We start from the raw sequence: 16,302 nt of genomic DNA on the forward strand, positions 1-16,302 counted from the left end.
CAGCTTCCATGAGGACACTCTGATAGGAGAATGACGTTGCGCATTGTTTTGCTACGAATCATTTCCACAGTTGTCAAAAGAAAAAGATGCAGGGAGGTTGTAAACTTGTAGTGACCCAGATCATAAGGAGATTGATCAGATCTAATGGACTTTGCATCATGGCAGTTAAGCTTGAAACAACGAAAGATCAAATCCAATGGCCGGTTTGGTCGAACCATTGTGTCTCAATCTGTATCATTTGCAGAAGGATTTTTATATATAAATATTCAAGAATTTCCCAATTGAAACACTTTCCATTTTGTATTTAATTCCGTAAATAAAAATTTTAGGATTCAATTGCATTTCGAGCGTAATTTTTAAAACTCTTGTCGTAATTACTATTTTCGCCTCGAATTCTTAGAAATGATTCATTTCATAGGTCACCATGATCTACCAAAATGAACATATTTCAAGCCAGAGTAATCACCAGTCATTTGATTTGATAAATTCAGGCCTTATACTACATTTAAAAATCCTAGACGACATTGGGAAGTCAGAAACTTGATCTTACGTATTTTTCCCTTTAAGACCAGATTATAAAATACGGTACAAAGATTAAAATACGACAAATACAAAAAGTTGCCTACAAATTGGAAGAAACAAAACAGTTTGACTTTTCGCGGGAACTAGCGTTTGAAGTGGTTTCTTCGACTTTTCATGGAAAAATTTCGGAGAATATCTTCAAACTCACGCACGAAATGCAATTAAGTCAAATACCTTTCAATTGATATGATGAATAAAAATTAAAAAATTTAAATAGGGCGATCAATGAGACGGTTGGCACTATAAATTACATATGAGGCAATCCGAAATTACCTAAATGATGTGGCCTTAGAGATGGTCAAGTACAAGAAGTTAAAAGGGAGTTGCCAAGTGCAAAGGCGAAATCGGGATCGCTGACCTTACCCCGCGCCCCGTCCTATCGCCAGTGTCGCGGGTGGTGGTTGCGGCTCTTCGGGGACCGATTGGGGTGACGGACGGACCGGGTGGCAAGTGATGCGACGGCGGGGGGCCACCGCGAGGAAGAGCCCAAAAGGAAAGGGGGAAAAGTTTAGGGTACTCAGCCGCAGTTATGCATGAATACCTTAATGGTGCTAATTTTGTCTCGCACGTTAAATACTATGCTTTTATTTCTTACAATTGGAAAATCGGGATAGAATTATAAAAAGAAGAAGAAGATTATATTTGTTTTTAGAGCTAACATCACTAAAAACTTCAAATTGATATAATTATGATAAATTTATTTTAAACTAATATTTTGATCACCAAAAATTTAAAATTAGTATATTTATGATAAATTTACCCTCCGTTATTTTCTTTTAAGTTTTACTGTCAAATTGCTGAGGTGGATGACACGTGGCAGTTGACGAGTATACCAATTTGAGGTTTTACCCTGTCTTTCATAATATTGATCTAATTTAACGGAAACTTATCACAAATGTAACGGTTCGGGATTTTCGGTGATCAAAATATTAGTTTTGGAGTAAATTTACCGTAAATATACCGATTTGAGATTTTTTGTAGTAACAACCTTTATTTTTATGTTATTTCATTTTTTTATAATTTACCAACAACATTTTCTTCAATTTTTGTCTCGTAAATTAATTCCCCAAAAATGTCATTAACGCAAAATAAATCCCGCAAAAAATTCATCGTTTAACAGCGTCGGCGAGTCAAAGGCCATGTCCTCCTTCCTCCTCCTCCTTCCCATGTGCTGCGATTCAACTTCAATCCCACTCCTCTCTCCTCCTCCTTCTTCCCTCTCTTTCTCTCTCAAGATCCGGACCGTCCGTTCCCCCTTCGCGGATCGCCAATGCCGTTGATCCCCTGAAGCTTCGTTCGGCGGCGATCCAGCGCCCCCGGATTGGTCGGCGGGCGCCGGGGAACCACCACCGCCAGCGGCGATGCGGGTCCAGTCGCCGCCGGCCGCGGCGCCGGCTTCGAAGGGCGGCCAGCAGGACGCCGAGTCCCTGTTCCGGGCGAAGCCCATCGCGGAGATCCGCCGCGCGGAGGCCGCGACGCGGAGGCAGATCGAGGACAAGAAGGAGGAGCTCCGGCAGCTGGTCGGCACCCGGTACCGCGACCTCATCGACTCCGCCGACTCGATCGTCCTCATGAAGTCCTCCTGCGAGTCCATCTCCCGGAACGTGTCCTCGATCCAGGCCTCCATCCTTTCCCTCTCCTCCGAAACCACCCCAACCCCCACCCCCGCCGCCGCATCACGGAGCCCTAGCCGCCACGACCCCGCGCGGTTCGACGTCTACGGCATTGCCTGCCGCGTCAAGTACCTCGTCGACACGCCGGAGAACATCTGGGGCTGCCTCGACGAGTCCATGTTCCTCGAGGCCGCCGCGCGGTACCTGCGCGCGAAGCACGTCCAGCACGGGCTGGTGCGGGACGGCGGCGAGGGGGGCGGCGGCGGCGATCCCAAGATCTTGGCCAACTTCCCGCTCTTGCAGCACCAGTGGCAGATTGTCGAGAGCTTCAAGGCGCAGATCTCGCAGCGGAGCCGCGAGAGGCTGCTGGACGGCGGCGGGCTCAAGATCGGGGCTTACGCGGACGCCTTGGCCGCGGTGGCGGTTATTGATGATTTGGAGCCGAGGCAGATTCTGGGATTGTTCCTTGACAGCAGGAAGTCGTGGATTCTGCAGAAATTGGCTACTTCCTTTGCGAATCCTACTTGTTCGGACGTCGTCGCCGTGTTCTGCGAAGTGCTGAGGGCGATTCAGGTCACTATGGGCCAAGTAGGTGAGTTGTTCTTGCAAGTGTTGAACGACATGCCCCTGTTTTACAAAGTCACGCTGAGTTCTCCACCTGCATCTCAGTTGTTTGGTGGGATTCCAAACCCTGATGAGGAGGTCAGGTTGTGGAAATCTTTTCGGGATAAACTGGAGTCGGTGATGACACTGCTCGAAAAGGCGTATATAGCTAGTACTTGTTTGAATTGGCTTAAGGATTGTGGACGGGAAATTGTGAATAAAATGAGTGGCAGGTACCTGACGGATGCCATCAGTAGTGGTGAGGAGATAGCATTGGCGGAAAAATTGATTAGGGAGACCATGGACAGTAAGGAGGTTCTGGAAGGCAGTTTGGATTGGCTAAAGAGCGTTTTTGGATCAGAGATCGAATTACCCTGGAGCAGGATCCGAGAACTTGTATTGGAAGCTGATCTGGATCTCTGGGATGAGATATTTGAAGATGCATTTGTTCAGAGGATGAAATCGATCGTCGACTCGGGATTTGGAAATTTGACCAGGGATGTGAATATAGCCGAATCGATTCGTACCATTGAGGGGACACCTGGTGAGAAGATAGATTTCCGGGCATATCTGAGCAGACCTTCCACTGGTGGTGGAGTCTGGTTCATAGAGCCTAATGATCGGAAGACTGTCACACTTCCTTCCTCAAAAGCACAGGCCGAAGAGAGTAGCTTCCAGACCTGTCTTAGTGCATATTTCGGTCCTGAAGTTAATCGGATTAGAGATGCAGTAGACAATTACTGTCAGAGAGTTCTTGAGGACCTTCTGCACTTCTTAGAATCTCCCAAAGCAGCAATACGACTAAAGAATCTGGCAAAATATCTGCAAGATAGGTGCTATGAGTATTTGTCTAGCATATTAATGCAACTTAAGGGTGAGGTTGACAGCCTCAGCACTGCACTTGAGAATGCAAAGAGAGAGAGTCATACACCATATGCTGCCATAATTGTGGAAAGATCTCTCTTCATTGGGCGACTGCTGTTTGCACTCCAGAATCACTGTAGACACATCCCAAGAATTTTGGGATCGCCAAGGTTCTGGGTAAATGAATCAATTTCAGCAGTTTTCGACAGATTACCAGGCCTTTTGGGGCAATCCCGTGGAGTAACTGATTCTCCTGTCAGTGACAGCTCAATTCGGCAATCACCCATGGGTTCTAGAAGACATACCTCGTTGGCCACAGCTGCAATACTTGGAGCTGATGATATACCAAGCCCGAAGTTCAAAGATTTTTCTGCTACTACACGAGATTTATGTGTAAGAGCTCATAGCTTGTGGATAACGTGGTTATCAATGGAGTTGTCAACAATCCTATCTCGGGATCTTGAACAGGATGATGGATTATCATCAATAACTCCTTTGAGGGTTAGTGTTGCTTTCATCGCCTTTTTTTTATTTGTTTTTAAAGCCTTCATCATACCAGAAAGTCTCTGTTTTCCTTTATTCCATCTCAACTTCCTTTTGTTTCAACTACTAGTAGTAATGAGCTTAGAGTCCTGAGTAATAAAGAGAAGTGCCAGTGCAAGTTACAACTGCTGCAACTTCCACCTTAGGTCGTCATAGAACTATGAGTATGGGAAAAGAAACGGAAACTCTAAGGCTAACCTCTGAGGACTCAGGATGTGATTATTATTTGGGAAAACTGACAGATCCCTTATATTGGGTTGTTAGGACTTAAAAAGCTGACATTCCACGCTAGATTTTGGGTTAGTACAAATGGAAGAGGTGTATATCCTTCGCATGCGTGGTTGTGTACTTTCTGTGATTTTCACTAAACATCTTATTTAGGTGAAAGCCTGACAGCTTCTCTTGGTAGGCAGCATACCATAATTGGGAACTCACTAGGGACTAGCAGACAGTGCAAGTTATTGTATTTTAGTTAAGGGGTTTGTCTTGCTATATCGATGATGATGCTTACGATGGCCAGTTGAAGAACACACTATATCACTTTTGTTGGCAGTTTGGATAGTCTTTGATTAATTTTCTCCGACTTATTTTGGATGATCACGCATAAAGAGCTTTCTTTCTACTGAGAGGCATGACATCACTATTGGCCTGTGAAAAGTCAACGGTTCTAGCTGCAGTAAAATTGTAACCTGGTTAATACTAGGAAACTTACTCTATCTTGGTTTGTTTTAATGTGCTAACTGATCTTTGACTTCTTACGTTTTCTCTTCTTAATTTGCATGAAGAATATATTTTAGTACTCAGTCCCTCTTTGTCCATTAATTAGGGTTGGGAAGACACAGTAATCAAGCAAGAGCAGTCTGATGATGGCCAGTCTGAGTTGAGGATGTCGCTCCCCTTCATGCCTTCTCTCTATGTCATCTCCTTTTTATTTCGAGCATGTGAAGAAATTCATAGAATTGGGGGTCATGTGCTTGACAAGTTAATTCTGCAAAAGTTTTCCCTGCAGCTTTTGGAAAAGGTATTTACTTAGACTGCCACAGCATTTGGATTTTCATAATTTTGAATCTACTACATATGAAGGTGGCCCATTTTTCTAATTATGAAATCAGTAGTATCCTATTACTGTTTTGCTTCTGCTACTATTTTCTTCAGCTTTATCCTTTCAAATGCCTTGCTTTCAGTGTACTCAACCCCATCTCGAGCGTTCTAATAAGCAAACAATGTGCGTGAGCACGTTTTGAATGCTTGGGTGGCTCAATAATTTTCATTTGCCCTTACTTTGGATAAATTGGCCATGGCAAATAACAAGCAATGAAATCGTGGTTAACAATTATCCTGACACAAAGTGGTATATGAATGCGTGTCTTGGTTAGACGCATACTTCCAGTCTCTGCTTCTAATGATTTTATCCTTTGGTAGAATGTTCAAATGACTACTTAAAGTCACCTAATTAGGAGGCTAAAATCATTTGATATTAATATGAAAGTCAAGAGTTCCCCCTGGAGTCGCGTTCTTGTTTGGGAGGCTCTTAAAGCAAGTTTCTTTGACTCTCAACTGCTCGTTGAGTGGAGGGAAAGTCTTGTTCATTGGATGTGTCTGCTGAAGTCAACAGTGATTCACTTGTTGTCACATTGCAACGGGTTTGACCAACTTTTTGCTTGGGAAGCTTCTTGAGAGAGCATTTTGACCATTGATAATCTTCCAAGAAAAGGAAAATTATGGTGAAATTATGTTGCCTCTGTATGCAAGCAGCAGAGACATTGAATCATCTATACCTGCACCGCTCATGGATGACCCGTTTCTGGTCTCCAAGAAGTCGGTTCTAGGTTTGCAGTGCGTTGAGGCCTTCTATTTCGAGGATGAGATGAAAGCTTCAGATGTTATTCCTATTTGTTGTAAAGAACGGTGAAAATTTGTTTTTTCTGTCCCTCTTGCAAATTTTTGGATGACTTGGATGGGGAGAGTTAGGAGAAACTTCGATGCAAAGGGGCTTGTAAATTTGTCGCGCTCGGTTTTTTTGAACTTTTCATTTAGATATGGCAGTTCTTAGACTCATACGATGTCTAGAGCTGCTACTATCCCTCTCTTGTAGTAACCACCCTTCATGCTCTGTCAATGAAATTGTGTTTGCTAATACTCCAGATTGGTACCTAGGAAGGTAATGCCTTGAACTGCTTAATTATGTATAAAGAAAATGATGCTTGCATATCTTTTAGATGGGGTGGAAGGGAAAATTTTTTTCATATGAAGAGTCTGAATGACCATCTGCAATGGTTTTGTTTGATACATGTTTTCCTTCTCTTCTAGACACTCTGTTATAGTCGTCCGCATAAACTTGTTATCTGATAATCTGTGGTGTTAGCTTTTATAATGAAATTACAATTCTTTTTTATTTCTCCAATGTCAGCTGCATTTTTCAATGCAGTGTTTCCATCAGAAAATTATGATTACTATCGCTTTGTGAAGCTGTAAAGAGCTTTTTCAGATTTATGGTGGTTTACGTCCTACAATATCATAAAATCCTCTTCCTTTCCCATAATGGTGGATGTCTTACGAGCTGTGCCTTTTGGCTTTTGTCATTTACTCAGTTCTGTGGACAGTCCTAGTGTGGTTTTTGTGATTGCTTCATGTCTATGGCTTATTTCAATCTGGTGTTTGTTTACCGACTATTTTTGATTATATAGGTGACTGATATATATGGAAACTACCTGTCTACTGAGGAAGCTAATGGTTCTAAAGTGTCAGATAAAGGAGCTTTGCAAGTTATGTTAGATTTGAAATTTGTGTACGATATTCTTTCCGGAGGTGATTCCACCATGGATGAGGAGTTGTCTAGAAGTTCAAAGCCAAAGTATTCATTTAGGCAAAGGGATCAAAGACAGAAAAAGTCTGCCATCGGATCACGTATAGATGGATTGGTACATCGTCTTTCACAGAGATTGGATCCCATAGACTGGCTCACGTAAGTTACCGGATCTGTTTTTGCAGTATATATTCTACAAGCAGCCAGTACTCCAAGATGTTTTTACAAAATCCAATCTCGATCTTCATGAAGATTTGCATGCGAGAGTCCTGTACTTTTGTTCTGTTTTTTATTTGATATTGTTTCCAAGTAAGGTTTAAGCTAAGCGAAGGAAAAATAATGATCTGTGTTTAGATTAGAGGGTTAATGACAATAGGGGGAATAGAAAGAATTTTCTTTCATGGTCAAGTGATTGCCCTTTTATTAAACCTGGGTTGAAGCTATCGGCATGGGAGTTAATTCTGATACCTGAACAGCTCTTTCACATGTAAATGATGCTTAGATGATGATGCTCAATTCTGTGCATTTGGTTAGAATTCTGTTTGATTTTTAGACATATTGTCCGGAGATGATTGTGTACTAAATGCTTCTTCGGAAAAGGTGGAAATGGAGGAAAATGAGAGGCGAGGGAAGAAGGTGGGACACAAATTAAAATTCCCTCGGATTTTCAGTGATGAATTCAAATGAATTCACCGAAAATAGTTACAATCTTTACCTTCTCTTGGAGGTCTACATACTATGATAAAATATAAGAAGATATAGCTAATTGAAACCCTTGGACCATCTATCTAGTACTAGCTGAGTTATGTTTATGTCCCAGTAAATGGTTTTTGTGATTGTAAGTCTTCATTTTGTTGCAATTACCTAATAGTGTTTTCTTGTTCATTCATTTAAGGTTTGAGCCATATCTGTGGGAGAATGAGAGACAATCATATTTACGGCATGCTGTCCTCTTCGGGTTCTTTGTACAACTTAATCGGTTGTATGTGGATACGGTGCAGAAACTGCCCACGAATTCAGAATCAAATATTATGAGATGCTCTACAGTTCCCCGATTTAAGTACCTTCCAATCAGGTAAATATACCCTTTCATGTGTTTGTGTTTGCAGGATAGATATTTGAGCTTTCATGACCAGATTATCTCAAGAAAAGCATCTCTAAATATTGAATTTTGTATGCAGTGTACCCGCATTGTCTTCAAGGAGGACATCTAAAGCAACTACTGGTGTTCCTATAGATGGTTTTTCATCGAAAAGTCCGAGATCTTATAGTAACGGAGAACTTTCTCGAACAATTGATTTGGACGACAGAACGTCTTCTGGAGTAGCAGCTCCATTGTTGAAGTCTTTTATGCAAGTGAGTGTGCTTTCTTTCTTTTGCTTATCTTTCTGTACCTTGTTATAAATTATTTTATTAAGTCCCTGGCTAGTCATCTACCGGCTTTATAGAGCTCTTTGTCGTGAGCATCTGTGTTGGAGAGATGATATTTCTGACTTCCTAACCTTTATTTGGACTTAGTCTTTCCGCTTTGATATTTTCTTATTTGGAGAAACTTATAATTTTAAATTTGATTGTATCTTTAGTTGTCGAGGTGTTTATTTCATTGCATGCGTTGCTGTTTGAGTTAACCGAGTCTTTTTTGACATGGAATGTAAAAAGTACCGAAAGTGTGGGACATAGTGCAAGAAAACTGTGGTGTACCAGAAGTTTATAACTTTGGCCTACCTTTTTTGAGCTTGTATGCGTAGTTTTGCAGCGAGATAGTTCTGTGTACTTCATGTTGTTTTGGTACATCTGGAGTAGACATTGGCTTTTCGCTGAACATTGTAATTGTGAGATGATTTTAGTTTCAGAGATGTCAGATATTTGGCTCAGTGTTTTGGAAAGAAAGTCTTTTTCCATGTTGTATAACATGCGTCTGATATTATTGGCCAGGTTGGCAGCAGATTTGGAGAGAGCACACTGAAACTGGGATCCATCCTGACTGATGGTCAAGTGGGCATATTCAAGGACAGGTCAGCTGCTGCCTTATCGACGTTCAGCGATGTTTTACCTGTGCAGGCTGCGGGTCTTCTTTCATCCTTCACCGCAACCCGACCAGATGCTTGAATGAGAATGCCTTACTCTATGCCAATTGATATTTGCATTGGAGTCCAAGACAGGTAAAACATAAAGCCTTTTCACGTTTTGCTTCCGGCTTTCTTAAGTTTCACCTGAGACTCTGGGGTACTCCCAGATAAGTGGTGCGCCCAAAAGCTATTTTTCTAGGGTGACGGAATGAAAAAGAGAATACCTTTTGGATTGGGAGTGAGGGGGCAAGAGCTTGTGTTGGTGAAGCGAGATCAAGAAAGGCTTCATATATGTTGTGGCGTGCCTGAAGGAATAAGTGAGCTGGTTCAGCATTTTTTATTACATACCTTTATTAGGCGCAGACGCTTGTAAAGCATAAAATGGTTGTTATACTATGATAGGAGATGTCGGCAGTGTTGAGGGAAGTTCGTTTTGTAAAAAAAATTCCAGGTGAGGCATATGCTTGGACAGACCGCTATGAGATGCCCCATCATGTGCAGATCACTTGTTTTTATCATTCAAATTTTGTTCCTCTCATGAATTATTTCAATTCATAGACAAAATTAAGTTACAACAATGTATAATTTTGGCTCCCTGGATGGCTGGATCTTTTTCCTTGCTACCTTGTGCTCTTTTTTCTTTTTGTGTAGCTTAATGCATTTTTACTACATTGTAATAGTTGTCTCTTGAACTAAACCTAATCCATCCATTGCTGTAAATTCAGTTGACTGGACTTCCCATTGAATCATCTCTCTCTCTCTCTCTCTCTCTCTCTCTCTCTCTCTCGATTTTGTTAGCTGGGGGCATTAGTTGTGAAAATAGCTCTGAGATCCTAAGTGCTGCCTGCCTATTTCCAATGACTTTCGACACCTATTGATGGCATCGTTCCCTAAGATTGGAGAGTGTTCGAACCAACACGGGTGTGGACGGCGAGCTTCAAGAAGACAGGCGAGCTCTACGGAGGGGGGCATGGCTCGGCCAAAGACACAGGATTAGGATACCGCTGTTTGACGAGTCTCCTTTCCCTGCTCTCATTTCTGTTCCCATTCAAAGGACACTTTAGATGTTTGACGAGTCTCCTTTCCCTGCTCTCATTTCTGTTCCCATTCAAAGGACACTTTAGATATTGGCTTGATTCTCCGATTTCAGCTTTACCATAATAATGAGTTATATTATACAAGGTGTGCGCCATCTATCAATATAAAGAGATGGAAGTGAAACTATCCTGAGAGGAAATTCGGGCGATTTGTGAGTCAAAATAGGGAGGAGGATTACGTGAATCGAAAATAGAGAAAGAACACGTAAAATTACTGCTTGTGGAGTTGTGGCATTCTCTTTTTGACATTTAGTTTTAACTATAGATGCATATACATACTAAATTTTAAGTCACTTTAACTTTCTCATCGTAATTTGAAAGTCTAAATGAAGTAAAACATTGATTTTTGTGTGGATATATATAAATAGGGCATTTCATTTTTGTAAGTTTGAGCCGAATCAAACACTCCCTTCAAATACTAAGAGTATTTTTAATGAAGATTAATATCACTAAAAATTTTATATTCTGCCCACCGTGACATTGATATCCCAAACTTTTTATGTCACCAGAAATCCTAAACAATGCTTATGGTGCTACAAGTACTCCAAATTATGTTTTTTGTCACCAAAACCCTCCTAACTTGTACAACTGTTTAGGGTACTAGTGACAAATTTTTTTTTCGGTATTGTTGTCATAATGAGAAAAATTTAGGATTTTTTTTGTGGCAAACAGAGTATTTTTGTTACATTGGTACAAGTATGATGATTTTGGCGATAAAAAAAATTTGGTTTATTAAGGCTATTGGGCATAATTTAGAGTTTTTTTTTGTAGAATCTTCCCTTTTAATAAATAAAGATTAGGAATTTACTCATATTCCTCTGTTTATCTGCAATTATAGCTATAATTCTGTGTAATTCTTAATAAAGCTTCCACGTAAATAGAAGTTTTCCGAATTTCACTCCTCTTTATTACCTCTCCCATGGCAGTGGTGGTACGACAACCGATGTAATTACTAATATAAAAAATGAATATCACACTACTATCCTAGTAAAAGATAACTAAAATTTTATAACTACAGTGACTATAGAAATTAGAGCAATCATGACTAGGGCTGTCGTAAATTGATAGAGCTTTAGCTAGTACATGCTTTAATTTTATTATATAATCAACAGTTATTAGAATTCATGACACAAATAATAACATTATCACAAGGCAAGAATATCATACTAGGAAAAATAATCACAATTTGATAGATCAGAATTGTCATAACCAGTGCTGTTATGAATTGATGTTTCTATGCTTTTATTTATTTATACAATCAATACAGCTATTAGAATCCGCATTATAGAAAACAAAATAAATTTATTGCATCACTATTAGTATATTATAACTTACATATGCGATCTTATTGAGTTTTGGATTTTTTTTTCTATTTTCATTGTCAAACCAAATAGAATAGTTACTCACCTTATTAGTTAAATCAAGATTACAGTAGTTTCACAGCCCTATCTCATTGTTCTTATCTATTATGTTGCTGTCTTATACAACTACTTTATCATGGTCTATAGACCATGCATACCAAAAACTGTTCTCCACCGTTGATCACATAACCCTGCCGTGGAATCCACATAATCAATGGTCGAGATTGTATTAATCTACATGGTCTACAAGCTATGCAATAATTTCGTCAATAGCGCCAAATTTGAACTTCGAAAGAATTATATCCACATCCAATCTTTTGTTTTCAAACTCATACATCATACATAAATAGGCAAAAGGACAATATAAGTGCCATAAGTTGTGTACGGAGATCACTTTGATGCCATAACTTTTTTTCGGATCACTTTGGTGTCAAGTCGGAGGAAAAGAGATCACTTTAGTGACTCCGGCCAAAATTCCGACCAAAAAAAGAGCCACGTCAAATTTTCGACGAGCCACGTCAGATTTCCGGCGAGCCATGTCAGCATCGGAAATTAATAAAAAAAGAGTCACGTCAGATTTCCGGCGACCATGTCAGCATTGGTACTAAAGTGATTGTTTTTAAAAAAAGTTGACACCAAAGTGATCCGAAAAAAAGTTGTGGCACCAAAGTGATCTCCGTATACAACTTATGGCACTTATAATGTCCTTTTGCCTTCATAAATATATGTACAATGATAATGCCCTCGCTCAACTCTGTGAATTTTACCTTCTGCAATCCAATCCAATCCAAATTCTCAGTCATGAAGTCGCCCTCACCATGTAAGAGGGTTTCAACTCGCGGCAAGAAGATGCACCGCATCATCATGCGGAAACAGTCTGAAAGAGATCAGATGATGCAAAGGATACACGACGATCTTGAACTAGCTATCGGCGATGAGAACGTCGACGTCGCACAGACGCCACCGGAGAAGGCCATGTCGTCGGGCTTACGATGGCATGTTACGAAGGCCGGTCACATGCATTGCAAAGAGTGCAAGAGAGAGAACGCAAGGGATGATGGATTAGGGTTTCACTTTTGCCCAAACGACGAGGTGGTAGTCGGATTCAGGACCAAGGCGGATCCGATCGCCCGCCCATCAGCAAGAAAACCCAGCCTGGATCTAGGCACGGCGGAAAGAACTAGTAGTTAAACCTATGGTATTGGCGGGGCGGCGATGCATCCATGCACATAAATAGTTCTTGTCCAGAGAACTCAAAACTTGATCCTTTCAGTGTTTTTGGGTTCATTCCGTTTCGATTCGAGTTTATGGAAGCGATACTCTTTTCTTTCATATTCATGTCATGCTCTAATGAAGATTCAATGAGTGATTCTCAGGATAACCATACTGATTTATGAGTATATACGGAGGTAGATTTGTTGAACCCAATCGTTTTGGGAGATCTTGTTTACTTCATTGAATTACTCATATTCTTTGCTTTAGTTTCGATCATTCCAATTTATTTCGTTTTTTAGTGCGATTTGGTTCGGTTAGCCTCGAATGTGGATCGAACTGTACTGTTCGTCAAGGTCACCCCAAAAGGGAGTGATTACTATGAAAGCACCCTCATGTAAAGACGCTGTGTTAAAAGGTTAGTCATGGAGTTTTTTATCATAGAAAAGCAAGCAAGAGAAATAAAAAAAAGTAAGTCAAGTTCCACAATACCAGTAAGTGCAAAATAGGAAAGATTTCCTTCCTCGATATATTTGTTTCGCACGGGGTTTTGAGTTTTGAGTCCACTAGCGCGGGTGACAGATATCGAATTCAGGTTTTCTTTCCTAAATAAGAATCAAGACTCGACATCAAGTACTTCCTGTTCAGGCTCAAGATTGCTCTGAATCACAATCATATAGATGTACATGCAGTGAGTGGACAGTGCTCTCATCACTCAAACTCTTACCCATCAATTCTCAGTCATCAAGTCGCAAAATCGCTGGCGAAGATTGGTCTGGCAACCATCAAAAGGATGGTGCCCCGTGCAGTCATGCTGAAGCAATCGCAAAGCGATCGGGGAACACAAAGGAGCCGCGACGGTTTCGAGGGCATCGAGAAGGAAATGAACGCGAAGAAGGAGAGGGAGCTGGGCTGGCGAAAGGCAGGTTACGTGCTTTGCAAAGACTGCGAGGCTGAGAAGGAAAGAGATGATGGGTTGGGGTTCCACTGTTGTGCTCGCAACGATCCGGTGATTGTCTGATTCAGGACCAAGGCGGGATACATCGGCTGCCCACCGGAGAAAACTCCCGGCCAGGTTTCCAGAGTAGCGTAAAGAACGGGTTGGACCCCGTGGAGTTGGCAGTGGCCAGGCGTTCATGCTCGACTTGGGATATCGTATCGTTGCTGAAATATAGCTCGGGGTTTGAACGTAGACAGTAGACATATGATTCTCGTAGGATTGAGTTTGTGTAGTTCGTTAGATTTGAGTTCCTTAAACAAATTTTTTTGGATCAATTCTTTACTATTGTTAATTTCTACGAGCATATCACATCAATATATAAATCTGCTATTGTTTCTACATGCTGTTGTACTTAGAATTTGAATGATGCACAACTATATTAAAGAATTGAACGTTAAAGAGGATATAAATCAATATATAATCGTATTGTGTTAGACCTCTCTGAACTGAAGGTGTTGTGATTATCATCAATAGCTAAGTTTTAGTCAAATTGAAATAAGTAAAGAGTAACTATCAAATCATGTGATTGTAAATTAAAAAAAAAAATACCCAGATGTACGTAGTATGTAAATAAGAAGGGATGTATTCAACAACTATACTTTCCATAAACCTAACACGAAATAAAATATAAATCCACGAGATTATTTGGAGAGAGATAGTCGATTCAAATTCAAAAAATTTCTCAAAATTTGAAACTATGTTAGTTAATTGATAAATTACAGTTCATATTGATGAAAAGATAAAAATACTATTTTTGTAATTGTTTGCTGAAAACAACATTTTGTGAATTGCTTATTCCTTCCCATCGACCATAATGTAAGTGCTTGATAAGAAATATTTCCTTCTTTCCAGATTGAAAAAACAAAGAACAATGATTTCCTCATACGAAACTGTTTTTGTTGACTCAGATTTTCTACTGTGGAGTCCATGTGGATGAGGACTTCCCATTTAGACAACAGGTTACCAACATCTCATCGCGCTTGTTTCAACTAGAAAAGAGAGAGAGAGAGAGAGTAAATAAATAAAAAGAATTATTAATTTATGTTGTTTCATGATTCCTACCAAAACTAGAATCAGAAAGAGATTCAACATAAAAAACCTACGCATACTCGAGGTCGCTCTAAACTATAATAGTATATATAGATACACGGAATACTATAGCTTTTACCCAACTCTTTGCATCTATTATTCAGTGATCAAATTGCAATCGCCAACAGCAAGATGGATTTCACCACGACGGCAAACCGTGCCATAGTGCAGAGGCAACCGCAAGGAGATTTGACTAGGGAGAAGAGCAGCTACATTGTTTGCGAAGAGTGTGCAGAGGAGAGCGAAAGGGGCGATGGACCATCGGCCTTTCACTGCTGCCCGTGCGATTCGGTGGTGGTCGGGTTCAGGACCAAGGCGGGTCTGATCTCCCGCCCATTGACATCCCACCGTGGCCCATCCGATCAGGTAACGGTCGGGTTGAGGACCGAGGTGCGTCCGATCTCCCGCCCATCGCCGAAAAAGTCCAACCCAAGTCCCAATGCAGCGGAAAAATCTGGGTGGACCCCGTGCGATTGGTCATGCCTTTGCGTCCGTGCTCGTCTTGGTGTGCCAACGTGCGGTTGCTATAATAGTTTGAGAAACAGTGCTACCATCACCAAGAAGCCTTACTAAAACGCTCTTACTAGCCGATGTGACAATCCTATGTTGGATGTTGAAAGAGATACGACCCGTGCGTGGAATAATCAGCACCCAATAAAAGACGTTCCATCACTCCACGGGAAGATTAGTAAGATTTCTTAAAAATGTCTAGCATTGCTTATAGTTCGAGATATATATGATGTATTGGTTAGGAATATTGATTTCGGAAAGACACATGTGGTCCTTCTTACTTGTGAGTATTTATTGGTCAGATTTGAGTTTCTCGATTAATATCGATGTTTCTCTATTTTTCTATTTTGCATATATTCTTATATCAAGTTTAGATCATACCTTTTGTGGTTGGAAACATTATCAGAATTTAATTAAGACCATCGTTGCGAAAAAGAGAAACAAAACTATGTCACGTAATTAGATTACCAATGTATTGATGTTTAAGTTTTGAGACATGAATCACACTCGATCTTGTCAACAATTCTGTTAAGACCAAACAACAATTCTCCTATACTCGTTGTTCTTTCTATTTGTCAAATTATTAAATGAGAAAAAAAGTGGGATCGTTGTTTTTGTCAACAGCGATGAAATTTTCATCTAGATTTTACAAGCAAATTACAAGTGTATTCAGATCATTACAAAACAAGAAAAGGAAAAACCAATACCCTCAAATTTGTATCAGTAACTAAAATGTATTTTTCGTCACCAGAAATCCTAAACAATGATTATGGTGATAAAGATACTCTACATTTTTTGTGTACTTTATTTTGTCACCAAAACCTCCCAAACTTGAATCGGTGTTTAGGGTACCGGTGACACACACACACAAAAAAAAAAATTTGGGTATCAATGTCATAATGAGAAAAATTTAGGATTTTTTGTGGTAAACGGAGGGTATTTTGTCACATTTG

General features: G+C 40.3%; 1 protein-coding gene across 1 annotated transcript; it reads left to right on the plus strand.

Annotated features, from left to right (window-relative positions):
• The first annotated feature begins 1,789 nt into the window (after nucleotides 1-1,789).
• On the plus strand, nucleotides 1,790-9,674 carry LOC115691300 (conserved oligomeric Golgi complex subunit 1). Its single transcript, XM_030617897.2, has 6 exons — nucleotides 1,790-4,163; nucleotides 5,032-5,226; nucleotides 6,893-7,170; nucleotides 7,907-8,086; nucleotides 8,193-8,367; nucleotides 8,947-9,674. The coding sequence occupies exons 1-6, from the start codon at nucleotides 1,944-1,946 to the stop codon at nucleotides 9,118-9,120; spliced, it is 3,222 nt and encodes a 1,073-aa protein (XP_030473757.1). The 5' UTR covers nucleotides 1,790-1,943; the 3' UTR covers nucleotides 9,121-9,674.
• Nucleotides 9,675-16,302: the final 6,628 nt, after the last annotated feature.

This window comes from Syzygium oleosum, unplaced genomic scaffold (genome assembly GCF_021117445.2).
Source record: "Syzygium oleosum isolate NSW1041296 unplaced genomic scaffold, Sole_v2.1 Sole_v2.27, whole genome shotgun sequence".
NCBI lineage: Eukaryota > Viridiplantae > Streptophyta > Magnoliopsida > Myrtales > Myrtaceae > Syzygium > Syzygium oleosum.

What these genes read in the sequence shown, in the direction of transcription:
- LOC115691300 (XM_030617897.2), top strand. Translation starts at nt 1,944, where the DNA reads ATGCGGGTCCAGTCGCCGCCGGCCGCGGCGCCGGCTTCGAAGGGCGGC. An exon ending in CATCAATAACTCCTTTGAGG is followed by an intron (nt 4,164 to 5,031) that starts GTTAGTGTTGCT and finishes TCCATTAATTAG; the next exon opens with GGTTGGGAAGACACAGTAAT. An exon ending in TGTTGAAGTCTTTTATGCAA is followed by an intron (nt 8,368 to 8,946) that starts GTGAGTGTGCTT and finishes ATTATTGGCCAG; the next exon opens with GTTGGCAGCAGATTTGGAGA.